General features: G+C 40.2%; 1 protein-coding gene across 6 annotated transcripts in view; it reads left to right on the top strand.

The window, feature by feature from the left end:
• The window catches only part of DCLK1 (doublecortin like kinase 1), a 318,321-nt gene that overhangs the window by 280,455 nt on the left and 11,952 nt on the right, over positions 1-25,914 (top strand). For 3 of the 6 annotated variants that reach the window (XM_070520527.1, XM_044777293.2, XM_044777294.2), the window contains 6 exons: positions 1,282-1,415; positions 3,153-3,230; positions 3,604-3,700; positions 5,997-6,077; positions 16,478-16,591; positions 21,692-21,765. In XM_070520527.1, the coding sequence (XP_070376628.1) occupies positions 1,282-1,415; positions 3,153-3,230; positions 3,604-3,700; positions 5,997-6,077; positions 16,478-16,591; positions 21,692-21,765 (578 nt within the window). The remainder of the gene's footprint in view (positions 1-1,281; positions 1,416-3,152; positions 3,231-3,603; positions 3,701-5,996; positions 6,078-16,477; positions 16,592-21,691; positions 21,766-25,914) is intronic. The other 3 variants (XM_044777291.2, XM_044777292.2, XM_014832978.3) reach the window with 1 other exon arrangement.

Genomic DNA, 25,914 nt, shown 5'->3' with positions numbered 1-25,914 from the left:
CGTTAATCTACTTTTTCCAAAGGAAGGCAGACAGGGTGTGTGAACAGTAGCGCACCCCTGATGTGTGGAGGTGTGCCTTGCTGTGCAAGAGGTTCAGACCGCTGTAGCAAGTACAGATGATCCGAGAGCAACAACAGAAGAACATGCAGGCCTCAACTTGCTGGATGAATTATTTTGATGTACATGGAAAACTTTGCCATTTCCTTGAGGCATCTCCTGGCAACTGCCTTTTCTGGGAATACTAGCCTTTTACTGTGGTTTTCCTTTTCTTTATCTTATTGATTCCAATGGAGGGCACTGAATTGGAATTCTGAATGCCCTTTCATCGTTTCTTTGAAATAATAGAAGTCGTTTGGGATACTTTTTAGAGCAGATCCATTTGGTTTGATCATGGGCTAGAATTAAAGCGGTAAAAATACCTGCCAGAGGTCACATGTGTCCTTTTCTTGATTTGTTGAGTGAAAGACTGGAGACTTTTACTGCCTTAATAAGGAAACCTGGACAGAATGCTGACTCTGCACCTGATAAATCTTTCCAAATTGCCACAGGTGAAATGAAATGTTAATATCCCTTTCAATTATTAATAAAAAAAATGTAAATAGGTCTTGTTGGAAATATGGGACACTGAAAAAAAGTATTTTAATATACTTGTAGATTTTTTTTCATTCAGTTACTAAAAAACTGCATTTTTAAAGCTTCTTATATATTTAAATGAAGAGGCAATTATTTTTATCCATTGGAGATACTACACTAGATACTTTTCTGTATTTTACTGTATCATGCAAATCAATTTTAATTGTAGAAAACGTCAAATATAGATAAGCAAAAGGAAAAAATATCTCCTGTAATCTTACCACCCAGAGGCGGACGCACTTTCAGACATTTTTCTTCGTTATGTATTTTTTTCTTTAATAGATGTTTTATGCAAACCAGTTTGAAAACTGCTGTCCTCACTTCCCAAACATAATTTATTTCAGTAAACATAAACCCACATCACCATTTTAATGGTCTTGTAGCATCCCATTGTATGAATGAATGTACAATTTATGAATGAAGTAATTTGTTTAATGAATTTCCGTTTGTTGCTTGTTCACAATGTTTCCAGTCTGCAGTAACCTAAAGAAAGATATTCTTGTATGTATCTCCTTGCATAATTGCCTGATTTTTTTTTTTACTTTATGATGAATACATTAAATTGAAACCATGATGTCCCTCCTTTCTTTGGAAAAGAGCTTTCGAGCTCTTGGTTTTAAGAGATTTCACTTTTTACTCTTACTTTAGGTGTACGAGCACCAAGATGGCAGCAAATCACTGAAGCTGGGCGACTTTGGACTGGCCACCATTGTCGACGGCCCCCTATACACAGTCTGTGGCACCCCAACATATGTGGCTCCAGAAATCATTGCAGAGACTGGGTAAATGCTTCTCGTGTGTTTATTGAAGTGCCGTGCTTGCAAAAGAACTAGTTGGCTTCAAGAATGGGAGAAATAACACTGCTCTGTCCCATCCAAACAGAATTAGCTATCAGATTTCTTTCACTCTTTTTTTTTTTCACTTTAAAGTGGGAGCCATTTTCTCTGTTTTCCCAATCAAGTTGCCAATTACTGCAATCTTGTTTAAGGTGTCCACTTGGCCTTTGTTAAAGGTAGAACAGCGGTTATTAACTTCAGAGTAAAAAATGTTCAGACTAACAGAGAAACATACAACGCTAGTAATTAACTAGCTTTTGGAGATAAAAGAAACAGACACTGCTGTGTGCGGTGATTACTGTCTCCTGTGGTTATTTCTCTCAGCTGTCCTTGTTCTACAGTCCCTGTCCCATCTTGGTCCTCTTGGCAGTGCATTGGTTATCTGTGGAGTGAAAACACCCTTAGGCATTGGAGGGCCACTGGGAATTGGCTGGTTTTTGTGTGCAGTAGTTATCAGATGAGTGAGAATCTCTAGAATCGGAGGAGGCAAGATGGCCTCATACTTACTAAGGACCTACCATATGCCAGGCCCTAAGCTCCTTTACTTAATTCTTACTCTTCCAGTAGATGGTATGATTCCATTTCGCACATGAATAAAATCAGACTTTGATGATTGATGTATCATATAAGCTCATGGCTAGTTGAGTCAGCATTTGAACTCAGATGTGAGTATAAGGCTGTTTGAGTAAAGAGCCGTATTTCTTACCACGGATCATAGGCAGGGGTCTGAAGCACCATCCTTAAACAGAAGGATTGGGGAAAGGTGGGGCAGCAGGGGGAGACAGCCCTATTCTCTCCTCCCATTAGCACCAACCCACACCTAATGGTCTGGGTTGTATCTTCCACTGTGACCAGTTGGAGATAGTTTTTCTGCTTGTACCGTAGACCAGAAAAGCAAAAGTACAGAACAGAGGAGAAGGGAATCCCAGTAGGGAGATCCCTAAGGTGAGATGTGAGGTAACAAGGACTTTTTTGTTCATCAAATTTGAATGAGTTAGGAGCCCACATCTGTGGCCCTCCCTGTCTGCCCTCAGAGGGGGCTGCTTCAGGCACTGCTAGGTTTTCTGCTGTGAGTACTCCGACAGCCTGCTGGGAAGGAGAGGTATGGGGTCGAAAGGGGATTTGGTTGGGCTCTTGAAGACATTGCTTGGGACCCAGTTCTGCCACTGAATAATTGTGTGATCTTGAGCAAAATTATTAACTTCTCTGAACCTCAGTTTTCTCTTCTGTAAAGTAGGCAGTAATACTTACCCTGTACAACTTACAGAGTTATTGAGAAAACAAAATAAGATAATGTATGTCAGGGCTTTATAAATTGGAAAATGTCCTGTATGTAATTATTATTTCTAAAATTAGGGAGTTAGATAGTCTCAAGAGTCCAACCCTATCTTAAAATCGATGTGACTGTAATAAACCTTTTTGCTGAAGTCCTTCACTTACTGATATTGGCTAGGAGCCTAAGCACGCATTACTTTGATTTATATTCATGTGCCTTGCAGAGTCTCTTGTTTTTATTATTCTTTTCTTGAATTCTGTTTACTCAGGGGGTTTTAGTTTAGTGTTTGTTGTTGGGTTTTTTGTTTGGTTTGGGTTTTGGTTTGGAATAGGAGTCATCTATTTTGCCATGTCCCGTCTTTTGTCCTGGCCTGACTTCGCTAACTCTAACATCCCTTACTTTTCCAGATATGGCCTCAAGGTGGACATCTGGGCTGCTGGTGTAATCACTTACATCCTGCTTTGTGGTTTCCCTCCGTTCCGTGGGTATGGGCAGCCATCTTTTGTTCAGCACCACAAAGCATTTGTCTATTCTCTGACTGATCCATCGGGCCTTCTTCACAAAGGAGCCCAGAGGAGGAAAAGGACATAATAAGAACTTTGCTTGCAATGTCTGTTATTTCTTCCATGTTGTGCATGTTAATTTACATGCCTTCCATAAATCTTCCTCATATACTTTAAAAACTCATTCTTTCTTAATTTACTAAAACAGTTCCATATTGACATTTTGAATTGCTTAGAAAGACACATTTTACACATTTACGGGGAAAGGAAGGGCTCTAGTGCATAAGAATGAGGAGACATACCCTGAGTTGACATTTGAGTGCTGTTTTTGCCTTGTTGTTGTTCATCTGGACAGAAGTGGTGATGACCAGGAGGTGCTTTTTGATCAGATTTTGATGGGGCAAGTGGACTTTCCTTCTCCATATTGGGATAATGTTTCCGATTCTGCAAAGGTAGGTTTCCAGTGCCTTCCTCTTCCTTATAGCCTGTGTGTCTTGATGGAGTTATTGATTCATTGTGTGCAAAGTAACTAATGATATCATAAATATGATTTCTGTACACATTTTACTTGTAATTCCTAGCTTCTCTGAGAGTTCACAGTCGTCAAGTCATCTGTTCATAGCCATCCCGACTTATCAAGTGCTTCTGCTTCCCTGGCTTCTCTCCCTGTTGTCACTCCACTTACATTGCTATAGCCTCTTGCTATGCCCTACCCTCTCCAGGCTCGAGCCCAACTCAGATTTCTGCATAGCTTGTTGTTTCACCTCTTATTGTTTCACCTCTATTGACTTAATGTCATCTTCTCAGTGGAGCGTTCCCACACTACCCTGTTTCCTCTGGCAGCTCTTAAACCCTACCTGGATCACATTATCTTCCTTTGCTTTATTTTTCTCCATAGCACTTTCATTCTTGCATCCATCTGGTATACCATCTAACTACCTATCTATATCTGTCTACCTTCTAGATAGATAGATATAGATAGACGGATACATCTTATTTATGTTGTTTATTTTCTAACTCTCCTCACTAGAATGTAGATTCCATCAAGACAAGGATTTTTGTCTATTTTACTCATTATTGTATCATCATTGCCTAAATAGTGACCAGTACATAACTGGTGCTTAACATATTTTGAATGATTTGATGAATGTGTAAATTAAACAATTAGTTAATCACTTAAAGTGGAGAAAGCTCAACATGGGTTGAAGTAATCAAGAAAGACATCATGGGGAAGCCTTGATTTAGCTTGGACCTTGAAAGCCAGGATTTAGAGGCAGAGGGGAACAAGGAATATGGCTTTTGTCCTATGAAACTAAAAGATCAGCCTCTAAGAAAACTCTAAAAATCTTACACTGAGACATTAGTAGACCTTGAGATAAAAAATAAAACTTTTAAATTGATTTCTTAAACTTACGTCTCCAAGCATTGACTTAAATTTTTGAAAAACTGATGTTGAGAAGTAATTATCTTCTGATAATTCAATGTATATGCCTTTCCTTTGGTTGTGTCCTGAATGTGAGTTCAACTTAAAACCTGACTCCTTAGGCCTGGCCACTTTCCGTAGAAAATGATGCATATTGGGCCCAAGTCTCCGACTTCCTTTAACTGTCCAGGAATCTACCTCTGGACCTAGGAAAATGCGGAGAATTGAGAGAAGAGTCAAAGGAAAGGCACAAAGCTGAAAGGAGATGGGATGATACAGCTGCAGAGGTGGGGGTAGAGGTGTTTCCACCTGTGGGCAGGCTCTTCAGGAACCTGTCCATCTCCCAGTGCCATCAATCCATAACACGAGGGCTTGAAGACACTGACAGAGAGGACCACCTCCTACACCCCCATGGCACTTGGCAAAAGGCATTGTATACAGTGGGTGCTTTAACAAGTTAGAAAGTGAACGTGGAATCTCTATGTCAATGGAAGTAAATCATCCCTATCACGGAGTGGTACTCAAGAGCCTGTGAATGTAAGGAACCAGGTAACACATATCTAACCGTCCTGTTACATGGGAATTTCTAATCCAAAGTGGACAGATGTATGACAAACTCATCATTAAAACACAAGCTGTGCTTTCCTGGTCCAAATAAATTTGACCTCGTGGGAAGTTTCATTAATTTCAGAACCCTTAAGTCATTTACCACTTAGTAGTTGTAATTTATTTGTATTGATTGATCTTGACGTTTTTGAAGCAATTTTAACAGATTTCCTTAGACTTCTTTGGCTACTAAAGGATAGTTTCTATTTTGCCAACTAGCTGTTGACAATGCTATGTTTTTCCTCATTCCTTTCTTGCAAACCTAAATATGCCATCTTGCAGTTAGGAGGAAAAATCCCATTTTTCCTTTCAGCTGCCAAAGTGAAAATTTAAAGTGTTTTTAAAATGTGGTTTCTATATTAAAGTAATTTAGAAATCTGTTGTTAAAGTACAAAATCCTAGACAAAGAAAGGAATATTAATTCTTTAAGTTGTTTATTTCTTTTCTACTAAAAACATTTTTTATGAAATTGGTTTCAATATTAATTTCAATTTATTTTTTCTCTCAACTACAAGCTATGCATTTTTAATTCCAAATATTTACCTTTCCTTTAATTTTTAAAGGTGTTAAGTAGCTATGGGTAAGTTGAGTTGATATATTTAAGATTTAGAGCTTTTACAAATGCTTTTTCCAAACTGAAAGAGAATTTCTGCTGTTGAAAATGGCCTGATTTTTACCTTAAAAGTTAGACAAATAGAATCAAATGTTCCCTTTCACAGGAGCTCATTACCATGATGCTTCTGGTCGATGTTGATCAGCGATTTTCAGCCGTGCAGGTCCTCGAGCATCCCTGGGTTAACGTAAGTGACTTTCTCCCTTCCCTCTATGTACTCCTAACATTCCTTTTTAAAATTGCAGACTTCCTAATGATATCACCTCCTTTTTGAAGTGTTGTGTTTGTGTTTGTTCCTCCTCCTCAGATGTGCCGGGACAAGGTCTCAGAGTTGTTCCGTGAGGGCCTCTGTGTCTCAGTGCTCATGTGCATTTTCACGGTCCCTTACAAAGCATTTCATTTGATTCAGATGGAACTGCCTTCTGCTGGGGAGGTGCACATGATCATGACCCCACCCTCAGCCCACAAACTACATTCTATGGTCCAGATTAGAGCTGAATAATCATCAGTAAGACAGAGCAGATTTCCTGAGTCAGTACTGTTTTTGCATCATTTCTGTGAAAAATATAAGTGACCCAAGGGTCTCTGCGTAAGCCTTGGACTGCTCCAACGCAGCACTTCTCAAACTTATGTGTGCTCACAAGTCACCTGGAGATCTCGTTAAAATGCAGATTCTAATTCAGTAGGTCGGAGGCTCTGAATTTCTAAAAGCTTCCAGATGCTGCTGCTGCTATTTGAGTACAACGTTCTAATGATGTTTCTTTAGCTATGAAAGAATTTTCCAGAGTCATTATTTTTTAACCCTATATTTCTCTACAACTGATATATAAGATTTGTTTTGATTAACTATAATGGTAATTAATACCTATAGAGTGCTTAACTTATGGAGTCTGCCCAGGACTATTAAGCACCTCACATACATTAATTGGTTGTGTTCTTCCTGACAACCATATAATCTAGGTACTATTGTAAACCCTATTGACAGATGTGGAAGCCCCATAACTGGGTTTAATGGTTCCTACTCCCAGAATAGAGGACAGATATCACTTTGGAACTGGATATGGACAGGGACATAGGCATGGACAAGCATAAAATTGTTAGCTCATTGACATAAATTTTGCCGGCCTCCATACTACTTTGAAGGATCTAACTGTAAGTTGAACACAACAAAATGTTCCACTTCTCTGAATTATCACCTTGGGGATTAGTCAAGTGGTTTTTTTCCAAAATAACTCATTATTGAGGAACAGGTATGATTGAAAGCACAGTGTTGAGACAGACTAGAAGGGAGGTGATGGGAGCTTGGATCTTGTTTGTGTTCTGCCATTTGACGGCCATGGGCCTAGCTTCCAGCATTCCATGTCTGAACCTGATTCCTCACAGCCCACTGGGAGGTCATATATATGACAGGAGAATATGTGTGGGTGTGAGCATGCTTAGATGTGCAGCTAAGGTTTGTTTTAAATATTTTCATATAGCAGAGCTTCCTACCTGGTGTACAAATGTGCAAAGATGTTAATCCCATCAGCCCCTGGGACAGTCAGGCAGGGCAGCCAGAGTGCAGGAGTGGTCGCTTCCAGCCTCAGCAGCCTTTGTATTTACCCCAGGGTGCTAAACACTTTACTATGAAGTGGGAAAGGTCAGGAAGCAGCTCATGTAAGCCAAATAACAAGCCTACAAGATAGGCAGGATGGGTGTTATTGTACCCATTTTACAGATGAAGAGACTGAGACTATGGTAGGTGACTTGGCTGAAGGAGCCAAGTTGTGATTGAGAAAGAATTTGCAGGCGAGTATCTTCACTCCAAGCCCAGGTGCGTTGAAGACCTATGTACCATACTACATCTACTCTCCCTTTGTTATACACGAAAGCACTGTGAATATTGCAAAAGAGTGCAGTGTGTACGTTGTCGTCGTTATAATGATCGCTCATACAAGTTAGCAACCTTTCCAGAGTAACTTACCTAGGTCACAGGGTCTTTCCCTTACATGTTCAGAATGGAAGAGGCACAAGCTAGCTGCAGGCTCTCTAGGTGGCAGCAGTTGGTTCTGACTGATCTACATGCTAATTAAAAGCCTATGGCCCACAAATTGTCAGATTGCATGTTAGCCCTGGAAAGACTGAGAGTGTGACCACACAGAATAAACTGGAAAATTTCAGTTTGAAATGTGGCCTTTGAAGGCTCATAGAGAGCCATTGAGGAAAGAGATTCATAGATTCATTTTAGATTTTTAAATACATTTTCATCAGAGGACCACTGCCTAGCAGGCCTGCCCTCCAGGAGTTCTGGATGGTACAACCAGACAGTCACCAGACATGGCAGTGGGAGAAGGGAGACCCCAGCCACCCTCTATGGGGAGGGTGCCATGGAAGGCTTCCTGGAGGAGGAGATTCCAGAGCTCCATCCTGGAGGTGGCTGGAAAGGAGATGTCCAGCAGAGCCAGCTCCAGCAGGATATGGATATTTGGTATAAGATAACTTTGTGAATGTGAACAAATTTGTCTGTATATGTGAGGGCCTAGAATGCTGTTGGGAGCAGCATGATCTCTTCCCCTGATTCCAAACCGAATGACCCTTCATCAACATATCCAGACTCAGTGGGGTAAAGAAACAACATTAAGAAGACTTTGGGATGTTACCTTTGACAAACTAGGTTGCTCCTTTTCCTAGGGAAGCATATACGTGCCTCAGCAGTAACTTTCTGCCTTCTCAATCTGCTTTGTATACATTTTTACACATGGTCCTACTTAGCTGATAATTAGGTTCCACAGCTCCCTCTGGAACTTGGACTTCTGTATCATTTTATTTTCTTTCTCAGATTCCCTAAAAACATTTCCCAAAATCAAGGCTAACATTTAAAGAATTATCTAGGAGATTTAAAACTAAAATATACCCTTTGTGTAATTCTAATGGACCTTAGATTCTAAAGGAAAAAATATGTTTATTTTAGCAAAAAACTTAATGTATAAAGTGATTGCTTAACTTTTGAAATTATATTTATATAGTAATTGTCAGAAAACTGGTCATTTTTTAATCTCAAAATAATAAAGGAAAAAATTTATATAAGCTTTTACAACCAGCATTTAGTATTTGTTGAGGTCTCTGAATGCAACAAATGATAACCAAGCAATCAAAATAAATAAATTAGGAATTTAAAAGGAAGTCATTTAACGAGACATTTTGAATTTGGTGATCCAATTATATCTGATCACCACAAAGGATGCTACCTAAGAGAGGAAAAGGTAATAATAATTGTATGAGCCCTAACGAAGTTGTCAGAAAGCTCTTTCCATGCTCTTATTTGTCCTAATTTTCCTTTTTTTTCTTCTTCTCCCCAAAGCCCCCCAGTACGTAGTTGTATATTCTAGTTGTAGGTCCTTCTGGTTGTCCTGTGTGAGACACTGCCTCAGCATGGCCTGATGAGCAGTGCCATGTCTGTGCCCAGGATCGGAACCAGCGAAACCCTGGGCCACCAAAGCAGAGCGCGAACTTAACCACTTGGCCATGGGGCTGGCCCCCTAATTCTCCTTATTGCTTATATGATGACATTTTCACCTGGCACACTTGGAAATAAAAAGGCAGTCTCTTAATGAAACAGAGAGTAGAGCATGAGGGCAGTAGAATTGAAAAGTCTAGTCAGCAAAAGTCACTTGTTTTAACCCTACTCCAGGAGCCTCCTCTAGGCTCACATTTATTTTTCGAACACTCTGCATGAGAATCCCACCATGCTCCTTGGTGTCCTGGACCTCTGCTCTGTTATCAAGAGTCATGATCAAGGTCTCTCAGTGGATGGTGTTAGCAAGCCAAATGGACAAAGGCAGCATCGACGATACGCAGCTAAGTGTCTAGGAGAGGAGTGTAGACCCCCAGAAGCACCAGCTCCCTTGCCCGTATAACCTTCGGATGGTCATTTTACTCCTTTGAACCTGTTTTTCTGTTTATGAAATGGAGATAATAGAACCAACCTCTCAGGTTGTTAGGAGGATGGAGAAAGGATTATATGTTTGAAGGGCCTGGGAGGACAATCTTAAGCACTAGTACTCCATAGGTACTTGATAAATACTTGCGGACTTTGAGTCTGAGAGAGGCAACAACTCTGTCTATCATCCTTTGCTATGTGCTGGTGAAATGCAAATTGTGATCAATGTTGGTGCATGAGAAGCTTGGTTAAGGAGGAAAACCCCCTCATCCAAAAAATAAAAAGTTCTTGTTTGCGTGCTCCAAAATCCATGTAGATAATGTGTGCATTATCAGTTCTGGGGTGTTCTCCCATATTATAGCTATTTCCTTTAACATAGCTGCAAAATACCAACAGGAATTGTCCTAGCTACGTTTATCACCTTATTACTCATCTAGTGGAAAAGTATATGCTTTAGGCACATATAATAAGAGAATGGAATAGGCAATAATATAATAATCTTGATCATTCCAGGAATTGGGGAGGTGGAGTCACTTTTCCCCCAAAGGACGCTTTGTTGATGGAAAAATGTAGGTTAGTGATAAGATCATCCTTAATTGACATTTCCAAAAAATTTTTCTTATTTGTTATTAGGATTAAATTATCACCATTGTGATATTTCAAATATATTACTATCATTGCATTTTTATTTTCATTTATCCCACGTTATTCTCCTGATACTAGGATGAAAGTCCATTTCAATGCTATAATTCTACAAATCTATGTTTACCTCCAATTATTTTCCTGATGAGGAAACAGGCTCAAAAAGTCTCTAGCTTGAAGCTCAGTGGAGTCCCTAGCACGAGGTCCAATGCCCGGGTTTTGCCCCTAGAGATTCGTATTTAACTTCTCTGCACTGGCATCAGGACATCTGGGATTTTAGAAGCTCCCAGGTGATTATAATGTGAAACCAACAGTGAGCACCTTTGTCCTAGTGGAAAGGACTGTTGAAATAAGTCAAGTGTATTTATTTAACTGATTCAAGACTTCCTGTCACTTCCTGGCCTTTAAATTTTATTTTACCTCCTTATCTTACCTACCTCCTCTTTTGAAAAGATGCTACTAAGCCAAGATATTTTTTAAAAAAAGAAGAAGAAGAGGAAGAAGAAAAACAAAAGCCTAGATAATCTACCAAGATATCCCCTGCTAATAAAAATCAGCCCTACCCACACAAAAATATATAAGCATTCATCTTATTGTGTTGGCAGAATTGTTTAGAAATTGAGAACCCCAATGATACTGTAATAATAAAAAACCCCACTTATCTATATTGATAAATTGTGAATGGTGACATGGAATTCTATTTTCCATTTGGGCATCTTAAACTCTTCTTTCTCCAAGGTAGATCTTAATTCACTTCATGTTTTCTCCCCAAATGCAGTGTGAATGACAGACATAAAGGGTGCATTGGGCCAAGCTGAAGGGAGGCAGAAGTCCTGGGGTGCTCACAGCTGGGGATGGTTTATAGGAGTCGAGGGGCCACACGCTGGGATGTGAAATGGAACTGCAATTGAAGAGTCCTCTAATGTAGTTGGGATTTTTAAAACTAAATTGGAATATTCTGGTGGTAAACTGCTCAAGACTGCCATGCTTCTCATAAACTTACAGATATTATTAATAATGGAGTCTGGCCATGAATAGCTGGAAAACCAGATCCATGTTTCAAAAACAAAAATCTGTGAGAGGAGGAGGATTTTCTAAAGCATGACCCCTGGAATGGTTTCCCCGAGGAAAAAAGTGAAACTCACTCCACTGAGTGACTTCATGTCCGAGCCCCCCACCCTCCCTCCAACTCCTCCCCAACATCCGCTAGAGAAATGGAGACCAGGAGGCTAGGTCTCCTACAGACAGCTGTGAGAGTTCATTTTCCATTTTGCAAACTAATTTTGTTCTTGTCAGTTGCAATGCTCTGCCAAGTGGTGGATGGGAATTTCTAAATCAAAAACCACTAACCTCAAACCACAACCAGCCGGTGTCAAACTTCAGAAACTGCTCCCAGAGACTACATACCAGAATGTATGGCAATAATACTATAACTATTTGTAACATACTGCCAGGTTTGTCACGTTTAGAAAATTCATAGCACATTTTTGGCACATCATCTATTCAGAATAATGGTGATAAAGACATATATATAAAAATATATGTTTTTAATGGCCCTATTTATTTTATTGTTGCAAGACAGTAAATTAGCTAAGTCTCCATCATCAATCCGTATGCCTCAGGTACAGATTAGGTCCCTGCAAAGCCAGTTGTTTATGTCTTTTAATCCAATTATGCTCAAAACCTTCAGAATTGATATAGAAACTCTGCAGACTTTTTAGCTGCTGTGGGGTTTGTGTGTGTGTGTGTGTGTGTGTGTGTGCGCGCTCGCCTGTGTGTATGTTTTACGTTCTCTAGCTGAGGCACCTTATTTCATTGGGAAAAAATCCCAAAATGGTTTAAGATTTATGAAGTCAAAAGCGTCTCTGACAACTTGTGAGGGTTGTTTCACTACTTTCATTGCTTCAGCGGGAACTAATAACCCAAGGGAAGCTCAAACCTTCACAAGAATTTAAAGCTGGAGGCCTGAACGCCCAGGCCACAACATCTAAAAGAGTTGCTAGGACCCTTGACAGGAGATTAGGACCAAGACAGAGTGGGGAAATGATAACGAAGTCCATTGTGAGGGTGGTGAGAAAGCAAACTCAGCTCAAGAACTGGCAGGAAAATAAAACAAGTCAGGCAAAGAGAAACTTCTGGCAAAGATGGCGATGGTGGGGACGTCAGAAGGAGGCGGGATTGTGCAACAAGGAATAAATCTCTGGTCAGAAGTTAAGTAGGGGCTGCTCCTCTGGAATCCCTCCTATCTGTCTGCTGTGTGTTTGCACCCAGGCTGTTAAACACAGCCCGTGCCAATCCCAGGCCCACGCTGTTGGCCCAGGGCAGCTTCATTCCACCCAGTGTCAGCAGGCCTTCTAGCATTGGCTGCTCCACATAGGATTCAAGGGCCCTGGCCCTAGGAGGTCACATTGCCACATCCCCGATTCGTGGAGGCCCAGTCTCTCCTTGATGTAGAAGTTTCTAAGTGCATTCCGCTGGGCCCCCGGAAGTGCTCTGTATCCGTTTTACTGACCTCCATCCAAGTGCTTCCCCGGCTCCACTAAGGCCTGTCTAGATAGTCTCTGTTTCTTCAGCCCCTGATTCAATCCTCCTTCCTCCTTACCATTGTGCTCCTTTCGTCATGAAAAAGATACAGCATTGAGTCCTTCTGTTTAGCTCTTTTTCATAGCCCGTGCCATGCTGACAAGTGCCCTTGATGATGCAATTCGGAGTGGTGGAAAGACCACAGAGTTTCAGACCTGGTTCAGGCCTGACTCAGCTTTCTAGCTGTGTGACCTTGGGCAAATTATTTAACCTTGCTGAGCCTCAGTTTGCTTATCTTCATAATGGGACTAATGCATATTGCAGAGGATAATCTGAGGATTCAGGAGATCCTATGAATCAATCGTTAGCACAGGACCACGTCATAGTTGACACCTGAGTCACCTTCCTCCCCTGCCTGTCTCTTTTAACTTTGCTCCTGTCCATCTCTAGAGAGGACTCACCCTTTCTCTCCTTACTTCCTCTTGCCTCAGAGAAAGCGGTACACCCACACCTCCCCAGGGCACACTGGCTCATTTCCCCTCCATCCCTGCCCCTCACACTGGTCATCCCTCCTCCTGTCTGCCACCTCTTCCTTTTCACCAGCTTCTGGTCCTGAGACTGCACATATGCTCAAGGTGTTTTTGTCCTAAAAAGAAAAACCTTCCCTTGGCCTGCTTCCTGATCATATTTTTCATACTATTTTATAATCTAAAGCTCATACAAATCACTTTGCCTGAGGTACCCTGGTGCTCGATTAAGAGATGACTAGAAGTACATGTGTCTTCCTAGAGATGGGGCCTTGGGCCCCACTGATCAGGCTACCCCCTGCCATTCAGGCAGAACCCCAAAGTATGCCAGAGATGTGCTGCTGATATTTGTAAGACTTTCAGGAAAGGCACATCCTTCTATCCCTTGTCAAATGTTTAAATACTCCCCAAATTCGAACTGAGATTCTAAGAGCTATTGTTTCATTCAGCATAAAAAAATGTTTTACATACACCACTGAATTCGCCCTTGTGTTTAAAAGTCTGGACTGCAGGATCCTAATTCATTTTGATCATCATCCCATTTCTCTTTCACTTGTAGAGTCAGGAACTGGATACTGCACTGTAAAAATGTCTGAGTAAAGGTGATCCTTTATTCTTCCTACACTTGCACCCCTTTTATTAAAAATTGAGACTGGGGCCAGCCCGGTGTTGTAGTGGTTAAGTTCGTGCACTCCACTCCAGCAGCCTGGGATTCGGGTTCTGGATGCGGACCTACACACTGCCCATCAAGCCAGGCTGTGGCAGCATCCTTCATACAAAATAGAAGAAGATTGGTATGGGTGTTAGCTCAGGGACAATCTTCCTCAGGCAAAAAGAGGAAGATTGGCACAGATGTTAGCTCAGGGCCAATCTTCCTCAAAAAAAAAAAGTTGAAACTCCGGATCTTTTTGTTACTCATTTGTGGCCAGTCTTTTTCTGTTCTTTCAGCTTTCTCTTCCATCACCCTCCCACGTAAACTAACTAGAGATAAACGAATTGACTCATCGTTTGGCAAACACGCCTTGTGGCCTCCCACTCGCACACGTCTGACACCAAAACATCTCCTCCCTTCCTCTCTGCCTGTCAACATGCTTCCCATCATTAACCACCAGGTGGAATCACATAGTCCTCCTCGAGTCTGCGCTGGCTGCTCACTGGCTGCTTTGTCTCCCAGTTAGCCTGCAGGTTCTGGTGGGCAGAGGTCATTTCTTCACCCCCCACCCCCGACATCCCCAGCACAGCCCTGGTCATAGTAGGTTCTTCGTAGGTCCCTGTTGCTGTTTCCTCCCCAAGTGTCATCCCACTGTTACCCTAATTAACCTTGACTTTATTTCTGACTCTTTCCACAATACAGGAAAATTTTTTTTAAAATTTTGAATTCACCCTGTATCATTGGAACACCTCCTTCCTCCAGATTTGGTTTCACATGTGACTTAATAAGCATAATAATTGTTCCTTCTTCTAGCCATTAATAAATCAGTCCAGGAATACCATAAATTGAGTATCCACTCTGTGCAGGGCACTGAACCAATTAAAGATTACCCAAAACATAGATGTGGTGCAAAAAGGGGAGGAGTTCAGGGTTATAGAGATACATATTTCAAAATATATAGATTTATATATATGCATTATATATATATACAAAGTCAACTAACACAAAAAATATAAATAATGCAAATATATAAAATAAAAAAGCATTAGAGGTTTACAGAAGAACCATTAAAATGGGTTGTGCTTATTTGGGGAGAATGTCATGGAACAGATGATTTGGACCCAAGTTTTAAAGAAAAAGAAGTACAAAGTCCATGAGAGCAGAGCCCATGCCTGCATTTGCTCACCATCATTTCCCCATCATCTACTAGAGTGCCTGGTCCACTGTAGACAAGCAGTTATATTGGCTGAATAAATGAGTGGCCAAATGCTGAACAGAAGAGCAAATCCCACGTGGAGAGACCAGCTTATGCAAAAGAACAAGCATGTCACTCTTGGGAAGCAGCAAATTTATTTTCCTGGGTGAAGCAAAGAAATTATATGCAAGATGATGGAGAGGAAGGAGAGAAGGAAAATGATGAATGGCGTTGAAGTCTTGCCAGGAATTTTCGTTTTAACAGATAGGAACAAACACTTTATTATCCACTCATTCATTTATTCCACAAATATTTATTAAGCATCTGCTATGTGCCAAGGCATTATGTTAAGACCTGGGGATCCTATGGTGAGCAAAACACAGTCTCTATCTTCAAGGATTGTGAACTGGTAAGTGGTGGCACATACTTATGACTGGTTATTGTTATTCTAACAGAATTTAGCAGAGGAGAGCAATCTGTCCAGGCTCCATCATAGACAGCTCCGACGGAGAGCAGAAGCCTTAGTTAAAATGAGCTCCAGTGTGAAGTATGTTGTAAGAACAGATGACTTGAAGGCAGCAAGGAGGATTTAAAACTTAAGGAAGAACTTTCTGCCTGGAAGGTTGTCTGGAATTATAGAATGGCCGATTGAGTAGCTGTGGAAGCAGCCTGAGTTTATTTACAGGCCCCTGCATGAGCCCAGTTCTGTCAGTTTCCTTGGCTTTCGGTCTGAATGATGGGCTGAGCATAAAATTCTTGAGTCAGAAAAAAAAAAAAAAGATGTTTACGTTGATTTTTCTTTTTTTGGTTATCCAGATTAACTTGCTCTTTAGATAGGTCCTAGACCCATGGCTGAAATGGATTTTATTAGAAACCAAAAACAGAAATAAAAAAATTTATTTAGGGACAAAACTCTGAGGGTCAGATGACACAGCAAATGTGGAAGTGAATGAGACCCTAGAACAATATTTCCAACGACAATGTTTAATGAGGATACATCAGTGGGTTTATTTCTGAAATCTTATGAGTTTGAAGATCACTGCCTGTTACTAGAGGATCTTGGCCTCATTTTCTATTTATCTCACTTTTTTGTTTTTCTCCTTTTTTCATTTCTTTTTTTTTCCCCCAGGATGACGGCCTCCCAGAAAATGAACATCAGCTGTCAGTAGCTGGAAAGATCAAGAAGCATTTCAATACAGGCCCCAAGCCGAATAGCACAGCAGCTGGAGTTTCTGTCATAGCAGTAAGCATCTGAAATATCCACCTATAACTTTTTAAAAGCAATCCACCTAAGAGACAGGCGTTCCTCAGGAGATTCCACCCAGAGTCAGCAGAATGGGTCATTTCTTTAGACAGCTCGACCACTTAATGCACTGGGGGAGGTTTGGGCTTATATATATTATGTGTTTTTGCTGATCGTTTCCCTGGGAGTCACATCATTATCCAACACCTCCAGGGGGTCTTGCAGTATATATTAATTTCATGATTTATTTTTTAAAGCAAAAGACCTCCCCCACACCGGACTCTGCGCCAATGCAAACTTTTGGGCTCTGAGAAAAAGAGTTCATAGTGTCCTTTTGCCAGGACCTGGGAGAGAAGGGAAGCTGAGAGAGATGACATTGCAGAGGGAGATTAGAACACTATAGATCTTTGTACGAGACCTAAACGAAAGCCAAAACAGAGCAGAAAGCTTACACAGTAAGATTTTCAGTGAAAGTGAATTGCTGTGAACACCCAAAGAAATTGCAATGTCTTGCTCTTTAGAAATTTCTGTTTTTAAAGTTGAAAGTCTTTTAACATTTACGATTTTATTGATGCGGCTGCACAAGGATTTTTTTCTTTCTATTCTATACATGCAGACATGCACTACATGCAATTTGATAGCAGCTCTAGGCAAAGATTAAATTGGGCAGAGAAATAATGAAACCTCATACTTCCTGGTGTCATATTCTAGAATAAATATATGCAAGTCCCAGGTTACTTGAGTTTTTAATAATTTCCTCTTTTTTTCAGAGTATGTACATTTTAACAGTGCGTTCAATGTGAAATCACTTAAGCTGGTTTTCTTTTCTCAACAAAGAACTTAGACACTATGATGTGGAATTTTAAAAAGTATTTATGCTACTAAACAGTCTTTCATGCTCATGAGCAATACTGGATATTTAACTACTTCTATGGGTGTTTTTATTTTCTTTCTCTTTTTCTTTTTTGGTTGTGCTGGAACTCCAGATAAAGCTAAAGATAAATAAAAGTGACATATTTGACACAACCAATCCCAGATCTGGGTTGCTAAATATTTGATATGAGCTTCCAGAATTTGCAGGTGGTGGTAATGCATGCATACACTTTCTTGTACTGTTCGCATTTCATGTTTTTGATTGAACCCTTTCAACAGTGAGTTACATGAATGTGAGCAACTGGCTCATGAGTACACTGACAGTACTAAATAGAATGCATACTCTTTCGGATGCTCCTCAGTGCTGCTGAGGATTTAAAATTGCAAGGTGTTCTTCTTGCCCTCTCGCTTTGGTTCTTTCTAAGGAAATTCAATGTAGAAGTACATTGTCCTTCACATCTTCATAGATTGTCAGTGTTCTTTGTTATGAGCTAATATTCAATCAGTAATTTTTGGAAGTAAAAATCTCATGGTCATTCTCCACCAAACCAGACATTCTGTACTCTATTTTCATCATTCATTTAAGATGTAAGTCTATTCCAAAACGTTTGATTCCACCATTTTCTTTTGGAATGGACTGCCAGCACGCTTGTCCATGAACAGGACTGCTTTTCTGCTCCTGCTGAGGGCTAACAGCTGCTAGAGAGGGTGCTTTTTCCACCTCTGTCATTTTGGTTTTGTTTTCTTTTTCCCTGGCCTTTTATTTTAATTAGTCTTTGGTTAAGTTTGCCTTGGTCGCTCAATAATGGTTTGTTCACAGTATTCTGGGAGTCATATAATGACTAAGTGCAGGAACTCGAGAGCAATTTTCAAACGGACAGACAACACAGATTTGAGAGGAAATCCTACATTAATCAAGCCTGGATAAATTCTGAAACCTAATCTATATGAGTTTATTAAAACTTCATCTAAGTAGATCTCAAAAAACTCCAGTTAGTATTTGAAGATCAAAGTTCCACTGATTCTTTTTTCTGAATATTATGATTGGACCATTTTGAATGCAATTTAATATCGATTTCTCAGTTCATCACTAACATGTTTCTATGGAAACTGTATGACCTGGTAATATAAATTGTACAAATGGGCTGTGTGATGCTGAGTTACACAGTAGTTGCATACTTATTTAATCTTCTTTATCCACTACAAAGTTTTAAAAAAATAATTATCCCCTTAAATCAGACTCAGAATAATTGACTTTTTGGAGAAATATGTGAAAACGTGCCTTGTTGACTCTAAAGCACAATTCACATGTTGACTAGAATCATTGCTATTTCAAGCATGAAAGAGAATATTGTTGTAAATTCCAAGGGTTGTTTCAGGAGAAACTAGCCTGCCATCATACATGCATTTATGCACCTTTTCCAGAATGCTTTTCCCTCATGTATGTCCACACCCTTCCTGAGGACCTGGGGGAGATCACCAGTTGCAGGGCGGGGCTGGAAATTAGACAGTGGCCAGTTTGGCTGTCTTTGTTAACTTTCAGAATATCATCGAATAAGTCAATTTATACTCCGTAACCATGTTCCTATTCTTAAAGTGCAAAGACTAAGTCTCAGAGGACTCTCTCAAGACAAAGGAGCCCTGGCATTAAATAGTATTCCAACTCTAACTAAAGGCTAACTGCAAGGGAATGGTATTCTGCTGTGAGGCAGAAGGTAGGTGGTAAGTAGAAGGAATAGCCTTCATAAATGGTACATTCTGTAAGGACCATTTGACAATTTAATAATGCAATATGTTTATTAATTCACCCACGTGATAGAAATTCCTTTAATTAGTATACTAGTGACTTCTATTTGATAGCTATAAAAAAAATTGATTTCAGCATAAATTTCATTTCGACGGAATTTTTTCCCATGGACATGTATGCTCTCCCCAGAGGCTATCAAATAATGGATTTTCTTTTAAACTACCTCTATCATGGGAGTGATTTTTTTGAAAATTATGCATACCCTTTAAAATTAAAAAAAAAAACTATTTAGAATGTAGCATCGATCAGCTTGTTTTTACAGGAAATCATCAATTAAATCATTAGTCCTTAACTAATACTTCTCTTTCCTTAGTTAGAAACCTAACGACCTGCTGGAGATCAACGATGCTTATAAAGGAATTCATGACACTATTTCTTTCTCAGAGTGACAAAGGAAAAAAGAGCATACTGTCATGCCAAACAGACTCTAGTCACAGGTGTAATTTATGACATGAGCAGAGTTTTAACATGCACTCATGGTTCTGAACCTTAGTAGTTTTTTGTTCGTGTTGTCATTTTTTTCTTCTCTGCTTCCCACCCCCTGCATTATTAAGACCAAAGAAAGGACAAATGATAACTTTATATTAAGATTTCAAGAGATCCTTGAGTTGGCTAGGAGAGTAATTACCAGCTGGAGGCTCACAGGGATCCGACGGCCCTTTTGAAAGGAGAAAAGGTGTTCTGACATGTTGGTCAGGCAACATGATTTGGTGGAAACCCACTGCTGTCCTTATAGCTGCAACCTTCTGCCTCAGAAAGACCTCATTTTCCCCCTACTACCTTTCTCAGTAGTTGGGGGATTAAAACAAAGCAAAAGAAAGCAGAACAGAACAGAGAAAGGAAAACAAAAGGTTATTAAAATGCAATTTATAGACATAAAATAGAATTAGAGATGACATCTTAACGGTGGACGTCTTGAGAGCTCAGGGAGGGGAAGGAGGCATTATTAGATTTGCTCAGCTTGATGAAGAACCGATGACTAAGATGTCAGTTCCAATTTATTTTTCCTCATTTAATGCTGTTTATTATTTTAACCGATAATTTTCCTAATGCCTTAAAGTTCTTCTTTTGCATTTTTCTCATGCAAGTAGAGCATTTCAGTCTGATTGAGCAAATCCATACTAATCAGTGTGCAAATAATTGTGATTCTGGGAAGCTTAGTTCTAGAGTGAGAGAGCCCTTCACACTAGTGCGTTTCCCTATGCCATGTTGTGGGACACTTCGCCTGTAGATGGCAATAGAGAACTAGTTACTAAGCAACCATCTTCGTGGGCCGAAACAGAAGCTCAGGCCTTCATCTTCCCAGCAGGAAGTGTACTTCGATTATGTTCCTAAATAAAACGAAATGTACATTTTTAAAAAGTTGAAATCTCACATTGCTGTTCGGTGCACACTGGCCCAGCCTAGTTTATAATCGGAATACCAAATCCTCCGATCAGTTTTTAGTTTAAACGCCAGGTGCCCGGGCATATTTTTGAAATGCCTTTGTGAACTGAGAAGTAGACGCTGTCGTCAGCGTGCCTCCAGTACCACTCCTGAGATCACTCGTGAGCCTCCCTAGAAAGACAAGGGTGCAAGTTCCCTCCGCTCGTGGGCAGAACGGGCGAGTGGGCACACAGCGTGATGCTTGTTTCTCAGAATCAGGGTTGAATCTTTTATTCCTAGGTAGCCAAAGGCTAACATCTTATTCCAGGATGAACAACTTTGAGAACTTATCCCGTCTCCTATTTGTTGTACCTTTTGTTAATCGTAAGCACTTAACTATACATATGCATTTTTAATACAAAGTGAAAACTATTTTTCATTTTATTTTATTTTCTGTATTTTCATAGGGAAAATTTACTGTTTTATTCTCTATCTTTTTAGTTCAGAAATGCAATTGATTCACCTTTAAGAATAGCTCCGCTTTTGAAGATTAACTCTTAAAGAAAGAAATCCAAATTGCTATGATTTATGGGGGTTCTGATTCTTTTTATCTTTTATTTCATATTTATGGAGCCCTCAAATTTAAGCCTGATGGGGTAAGATTTTCAGGGGGTCCAATCTGCTTTCTCTTAGGTGGCTAAAGCTGCTTTCAGTACTTTATTTAATTGTAAAGCATTTTCCTTTCTATAGCATAAGAAGAGATGTTTATATCTTTTGGAATTGAGGGGACATTATTAAATGTGCATTCAAAAGCTTGTTTGACAAATTAGATTTTTTCCTAACAAAATAGCTTTTGAGATATTCATGAGGGATTAGTGTCTTTTCTTGCCTTTTTATTTTCAATGTGTAGATTTAGAATATTAGCTAGTCACCCTGCAGAAGAGGCATCGTAACTCTATATACATATGTAGTCAATGAAGAACAGCTTGGTCTGGAGTCTTAATTCTTTAGCACAATGTTGATCCACTGAGTTGCCCCCATTTCTCTCTGCTCAGCTGGACCACGGGTTTACCATCAAGAGATCAGGGTCTTTGGACTACTACCAACAACCAGGAATGTATTGGATAAGGTATGAGATGGTGCAGCTCAACAGTCAGTGTTTCCATGGCAACGTGCTGGCAGTCTCCATTAACCAGTTCCTTCAGTGGATAAACATGCTTTTGATTTGTTATCCAGTCCATATGCTGCTTTATCAGTTTCATTTTAATCTTGATTGAGATGCCACACCCCCTCATTCCTTTTTTTCACCCATTATTCACACTGACATTTGCCAGCTTTCTTTCCATTGCACATGCTCAGTATCAATTTTCCTTACAGTTAAAAGGACAGTATATTTAGTGTTAATGCCAAAGCATTTTCCCGATGTTGCTAATGAAAACAATGATTTCTAGGGCTCTTCTGTCCCTTGACAAATGGAAGAACAACAGTACCTTAGTATATGTTCTATAGAAGTATATACTGTCATTTTAAAGTCATCAAGCCCGACCTTGACCTTATTAGATGGATGAAACAATGCATCTACACGTTAGCAGTAGAAGCTCCTCCGAGTACAGTGAGCTATAGAATGCATTGTGTGTGTTGGTAAGCTTGTGTTTTCAAATTCTCCACCTTTTTGTTTTGTTTTGTTTCCGTTTTATTGTTACTTCTCTCCCCCTGGAAATCCCTTTATGTACTAGCTATTGCATGAATTTATTTTTCAATATTTTGTAACTGTCAGATTACTTAGCTGGTTTATCTGCTCAAGAAAAAGGGACTATGGGAGGTATTGATTTTTTTTAAACTGGGTTAAGAATGCTATCCATTCGTTTTCTATTCCAGTCAACTGCCCTGGCATTTCCTTCAAGGGCCATTGTTTGTGTCTCTTTAAGTTATCCACAGGCAGGATGGTTTCTGATGATTTGAGAAATGAGCTCTGAGAAGTCCTAGGGAACTTTCCTCCTCCATCTTAATGTTTCTGAAATGATCTCCAGGTAAAGCTCCGCATTTAGCTTTTGCTAAAAAAAAGTCTGCTGAGTTTGACATGTGTTTCCCCTGGATCAAGGAGGCTATCTGCAGAAATGTAGTGGCCGCCTGGTGGGGTTTCATGGCTTAGACTACTAAGTTGTTAAAGAAAAAAAAAAAGAAAAAGAAAAAAATATATGTAATATGTAATTTCAACCCCCAGTTTTTACTTCTAATTTTTTCTAATAATTAGACATTCGAAACAGCAGACTTAGGGAATCAGAAAGGACACCCTTTGACAAATTGTCCAAATATACCAAGATCGTGATAATGTCTAAGTCTGTTTAAAGCAAGAAAATACCCAAACTTCATTCAGATATTTTAAAGTCAATTTTACATTGAAATCTATTGGTATCTTCTAGATGGATATGCTTGCGGGAGATGCACAGCAACCTCTGTTTTTACCTAAGTAAATTAGCTTTATAGACGTAGAAAGAATGAACTTTTTTGGGGGAAGGGGGTTGTGAATCAGTCATGATTTGCCTTTGGGCAGACTCTTCTTTTTGACTTTCTCTGTGGAAGATGATCCTTCCATCTTTTACTTTTTTACTGAAAGATAATATACATTCAGAGGAGCACGTATATCATGAGTGCCCATCTCAACAAATTTTCACAAACTGAACACACCCCTGTAGGCAGCACCCAGATTAAGCACAGAACATTTCTGGCACCACCCCCCTCCCGGACCCCCCACCACCCCCTCCAGAGCCCTCCCAGCAGGGTCACATAGCCTCAAGGGTAAACACTGACCCGGAGTCTATCCACATTAATTAGCTTTGCCTGGTTTTGTCCTTTATATAAATTGAATCACACCATGCTCCATCCTCTCTCAATTGTATGCCTCCTAACCTCGGGCATATTAAGCAAACATATATGAGTAAAGTTAATATACAATTAAAAATAGGCATCGAATATGTCTAGTTACAGTTGTGCATGTTTATATAACAAAAATTACACATATAAATTAATCTAATTTCAAAAAAGGACTCTAGAAAATGATGTTACTAAATTTGTGAGATTAAGAGTAGGAGCGAAAAACCAAGTAAACACAATAATTAATAAACGTAGCCAAGTATAAAAAGGCCATTTGACTAAAATCCTGGTGATGGTTCCCATCAGCAGATAAAATGACACAACCCTGAATAATGGGCAGGAGCAGGTGGGAGATAATCTCTTTTCTCTTCCCCACATAAACTGCTCTGTTTTCCAGCTGGGGGCAGTAACAACAACGTTTATAGTTAATGTTGTACTAAACAGCGCACCCAGTATGTAAAGCTAAATTGGAGAAATGATGCTAAAAACTCATCGGCATATATGCTTAATTAGGAAGTTTTATAATGCCATTTAGCCCCGGACGAACACACTCTCCTCGCTGATTGCAAATGCTTGCATTTTATCTCCGCGGAAGTGGGAGCATTTGTCTAACCACGGTGGCAGCCAACTTTCTAGCATAAACAGTCATTACAGGCGAACATCCACGCTCCCAATTGTTGTGTTTACCAGTCCTCAAGGCTGTTTTCACTACTCTAAGAACACTTGGGAGTCGCACTTGCGTTTTGTAAGGCAGCCCACATCAGGGCATAGGCTGGAAATAGCATCTCTTCGGGGTGCCCAGAATTGGCATGTCCCTCTTAATAGGCTTTTTGGTGATGGTAGAGAAATGGTGGGGGTCCATTTTCCTTTTTCTCTTCTTCATTCTCCTGCCTCTTAACAGAGAGCTGCTTCCAAGCTGTAGCCAGGGGAGCAGCATCCTGCTTGGCTCATTTTTCCGGGAGACCTTTCTGCTGTCACTCAGAGTCTGGGGGGGACACTCTCCCAGGAAGGCACTGCCTGGGCTGTGCCTCTCCCTCATGGCCCTACTGCAAGCCGCTGGAAAACATTTACATCTCGTTACTTTTTCCCCTCCTGGAAATGTGTCCTTATCCAGAAGGGATGTGGTCGCACCCATTTATGCCTTTCTCAAGTGAAGCTGTCACTGTGGCAGGTGCTGTGGTCAACAGCACGTGGAGAAGAATTCCTGCATCTTCTGCCCGCAGAACCAGGCAACAGCCAGAACGGGGCAACCCAGTTAAACAAAACAAATATCAAAACAAGACGTCAGCTAAAAATGCTAAATAAGATAAAAGGCGGAGGTGAGCTAGGACAAAAGGGTGGTTGAGTTCCCAGGCATGACGTGACTCAAATGTGCATATTGGATTCGAGCACCGTCCTGAAACAGTGAGTAATGAGGCAGAGCGGTGGCAGCCGCCCGCAGTCTTTGCAAAGCTATCAAATGCTGTCATGCTCAGTTGTTAAAAGGAATGAGGTCAGTTAAATGCATCTTGCTTGGCAGAGGTTTGAAAGAACGGTTCCTATGAAAGCCAGAGAGGAACCCCAGCCTGGTGTGAGGGGCTCTGCGGAGGGCCCCAGCCAGCAGCCCGAGTACACACGGCAAGTTGCAAGTTGCTTTGTGAGAAGTAGCCTTGGCTTTGCTCTGCCCATTGAGAAAGTGCTCCCTGATCAGTGTCAGAACCCCACAGGAAGGAAGGGCAGATGCCTCTGCTCTAGCAAGGGATTAACCGCCCTACCCGATCCAGTCCTGAGAATCCCTCTGTAACAGAAAATTTAACACAGAAAAAACACAGATTTTAGCTTCTAAACCACCCAAACTGTGATTACAGAGAAAAGTAATGGGAAGGTGTGAAGTTTGGTTTTGCAGCTGCACCTTGATGCTAAAAAGTGAATTATTAGGCCAAGAGGCTCAAAAGGTGGGCAATACCTTGTATTATAGTTCCACAAATGGCCATAGAGAGAAACACAGGAATAGTGAGACAGCTGTGTTCTTTTACCAAGTCAAACAGGTTGCTCGCTGTTTCAGATTTAGTTTATTTCATTTGACTTGCAGAGGCCCCTTAAGAGAGGATCCCAACAACATATATTTGCCTTTTTAAAATTTAATGTACTTATTATTAGAAATGAGAAATTGCCATGGCATTCCCCGACCTACTGATTCGGCCTAAATTGAAGTGAGATTTTATGCATTTTCCTGAGATTCTTGAGAATTCAGTACTGATCGAAAATTTTGTAATATCATATTTATTTTGACCTTGCTTCAGAAGCTCTTTCCCCTTTTTTGATTTAAACAAAAATCCACTTTTTTTTACCTATTCATTCCTGCCATACTTTGAGTCCAGGTGTTCCCTAGTGATGTTCACTGATATGATATAGATTTTATTAG

Source organism: Equus asinus, chromosome 11 (assembly GCF_041296235.1).
Source record: "Equus asinus isolate D_3611 breed Donkey chromosome 11, EquAss-T2T_v2, whole genome shotgun sequence".
NCBI lineage: Eukaryota > Metazoa > Chordata > Mammalia > Perissodactyla > Equidae > Equus > Equus asinus.
This window is presented reverse-complemented; position numbering and strand designations above follow the sequence as displayed.